The sequence below is a fragment of the Nanorana parkeri genome, unplaced genomic scaffold (genome assembly GCF_000935625.1).
Source record: "Nanorana parkeri isolate BGI_ZX_2015 unplaced genomic scaffold, ASM93562v1 scaffold155, whole genome shotgun sequence".
Lineage (NCBI taxonomy): Eukaryota > Metazoa > Chordata > Amphibia > Anura > Dicroglossidae > Nanorana > Nanorana parkeri.
In genome coordinates, this window is record NW_017306423.1 from 541391 (window position 1) to 544656 (window position 3266).

General features: G+C 53.9%; 1 protein-coding gene across 4 annotated transcripts in view; it reads left to right on the forward strand.

Moving 5' to 3' along the window:
• USF2 (upstream transcription factor 2, c-fos interacting) overlaps positions 1 to 3266 on the forward strand; it is a 25778-nt gene continuing 22512 nt past the window's right edge. For all 4 annotated transcript variants that reach the window (XM_018554376.1, XM_018554377.1, XM_018554378.1 and 1 more), the window contains exon 1: positions 1 to 92. In XM_018554376.1, coding sequence (XP_018409878.1) covers positions 52 to 92 — 41 coding nt within the window. In that variant the 5' untranslated portion in view covers positions 1 to 51. The remainder of the gene's footprint in view (positions 93 to 3266) is intronic.

Here is a 3266-nt window from a genome sequence, read left to right on the forward strand (position 1 = left end):
AGCAGCCTAACCCACCCCGGCCGGGGGGCCTCCCTGCCCGAACCCTGACACATGGACATGCTGGACCAGAGCCTGGACTCCGCCACGGCTAGGTGAGCGACATACGGTGGAGGCCAGGCTGAGGCCTGGGGGGTGGGGGAGGGGGATGACACCATGACACTTTCCTATACCGTGTCTGTGTACATTGCTACTGTCCTGTATACACCAATGTACTGTAACCATGTCAACCCCATATACCGTGTCTGTGTACACCAATACTATACTGACACCATGTCACCCCCATATACCGTGTCTGTGTACATTACTATACTGACACCATGTCACCTGCATATACCATGTCTGTGTACATTACTATACTGACACCATGTCACCCCCATATACCATGTCTGTGTACACCAATACTATACTGACACCATGTCACCCCCATATACCGTGTCTGTGTACACCAATACTATACTGACACCATGTCACCTCCATATACCGTGTCTGTGTACATTACTATACCACACAATACAATGCGTGTGTACCGCTACCGTATGTGCAATGCGTGTGTACCGCTACCGTATGTGCAATGCGTGTGTACCGCTACCGTATGTGCAATGCGTGTGTACCACTACCGTATGTGCAATGCGCGTATATACCTTCAGAGGTCTGGTGGAGTACATGGGGGATGAGCACAGCCTCAGACTGGGCCTGAGCTCCTCTGCACGCAGGGGGAAGCTCCTTCCGCTGCCACCCAATCAGCTGCGGCCAGGGAATCCCCACACACAGCTGCACGTAAGCCAGGGGGCGGGATGCTGTGATGTCATTGCCCTTATATGGTCACATGGCTGTACTTGGTCAGTGGCATTGACTTGATGTGGCCTGCAGATGATTGGGGGTGTGGCCTCGGGTCCGTACCGCCCACGTTCACCCCTACTACACACGAGACCATTGCTTTTATCTCATCGCCGCTCAGGAGGAATGACGCATTATTTCCCTGAGGCGTAAGGGTACCCACAAATTTGTCCACGCCTGTATACATTTTGGCATCTACCTCGGGGCACAGATCGCGCCGTGCATTTTGTTTTGTGGACGCGGCGTTTCCAAGCTCCGCGTACCGGGCTCCAGGGCACAAGTAGCGCGCCGCAGATTTCCGGGGGATTACACAGAAATCCCCGTCACCTGCTGGCGGGCAGACGGCTCACCGCGACCGGTCCGGCCAATGAGGAACCATTGCAGGACGTAATCTAGTGTGGGTGAAAGTATATTTACGGTTCAAAGGTCAGAGTTGTAAAGTGACGCCAAGGTCAGGAGGTCAATCTTTAAAAATGTATTCTGAACGCTGAACAGCAATGTATCTTATTGGTGTCACTCGGCTGGAGATCCTCCAATCATCTCTGACACTGTCCTTCCTTGTGCAGGGGGGCTACTTGTGTTCCCTATGGTCCCTGTGTGTGTTGTATAGTAGTCACCGCTCCAAGCTCGCTCCCGGGATGGACTACAATCTCATGTTCAGTGTACTGATTTGTAGGGATGCACCAATCCCGAGTATTTGGCGAGTACTCGCGTTCGGCCAAATGCTCCTGATGCCTGCGATGGTGCTGGAACTTTTGGTATCAGGAAGCCGGGTGGCGAGTCATCACGCACTGCCCGGCTGATTGGCCAGGAAGCCAGCTCCATGCTTCCTTGTCACCAGGGATCGTGGAGCTGGCTTCCCGGCCAATGGCTAGCCCCCCAGCTTTCTGATTGGCACCGAGCCGGCTTTCTGGCCAATCAGGAAGCCGGAGCGCCATGTAATGACTCACCACCTGGTTTCCTGATTGGTCAGGAAGCCGGGCGCCGTGTAATGAGCCGTCGCCCAGCTCTCTTGCCGGGAAGCCAGCTCCATGCTCCCTCGTCACAACCAATAAGGAAGTCGGGCGCCGTGTGATGACCCGCTGCCCAGCTTCCTGATTGGCCAATCAGGAAGCCAGGCGGTGAGTCATTACCTGCCCCCCACTTTCCTGATTGGCCAGCTACATGTTTCCTCGTTGCCTGCTGACGAGGGAGCATGGAGATGGCTTCCGGCTAATCAGGAAGCCGGGTGGCGAGTCTTTACACGCCGCCCGCCTTCCTTAACGGGTCTTCCAGTATTGGCGAGGACAGAAAAGGAAATATCGGTACTCGGTATGGGCGCATCCCTAGTACATTGTATTGAGATTTTAGCTCAGCGGGGGTCATGTCTGACCTCTGCAGAGAGGCCGCTGCTTCCACACATAGGAAGGGTTCTTCTCTGCAGGGAGCTGGCAGCGGGCTGGCTTGTCTACTCAGGCTGTGGCTGCTTTCTAAAGAGAACCATCCGTGAGACATTGCGGAACTTGTGTTTGGTTACACCGGGAATGTATTTGGCTGATTTAAGCTGAAGGTTCAGTTGGGGTGCAGGCTGGGTTTCAGGGGTGTGCCGCTGTGGCCCCCCAGCTGCTGCAGAACTACAAGCCAGAAAAGTGAAAGCTAATAATGATATGTACAGTGTTCAGTTCTATATAAGGATGGCGGCGTGCTCATTACATACATTATGCCGGATCTGGTTAGAGAGGGATGTAGATTGGTTGTGCTCTCCTGACGTCTCACTGCAGACCCACCAGAGTGCAGTGCAGTCTCTAATATTGTGTAAGCCCCACAGTGCTCCTGGAAACCACGGACCATGTCCTCTATGACTAGGTTTTCACTCCTGGTGTGTGGTCGGCGTATGCTTTGTCCTCCGGCCGCCTGCATAGAGCTCGGAGTTGTTGTATCCCTCGGTGCACATGTATCTGTCTAGCTTTATGTAGAGTGCATTGACCTAGACCAGGGGTGGGCAACTCCGGCTTTCCAGCTGCTGTGGAACTACAAGTCCCATGAGGCATTGCAAGTTTCTGCCAGGCACAGGCATGGCCCCCAGAGGTAGAGGCATGCTGGAATTTGTAGTTAAAACATAGCACAGGGGCCAGGGGTGGCCACCTCTGATGTTAGGCCTCATTCAGTAGAGCGAATGAAGGTGGATAGGCTGCTGCTGTGAGACAGTCTGACCAATCCAGGAGCCACAGATTTTTTTTAGGAGCCGGCTGTCCGATCCAGGAGCCACAGAGTTTTTTAGGAGCCGGCTGTCCAATCCAGGAGCCACAGATTTTTTTAGGAGCCGGCTGTCCGATCCAGGAGCCACAGATTTTTGTAGGAGCCGGCTGTCCAATCCAGGAGCCACAGATTTTTTTTTTAGGAGCCGGCTTTTTTAGGAAAGTCTGACCCATCCAGGAGCCAGCAGGCAT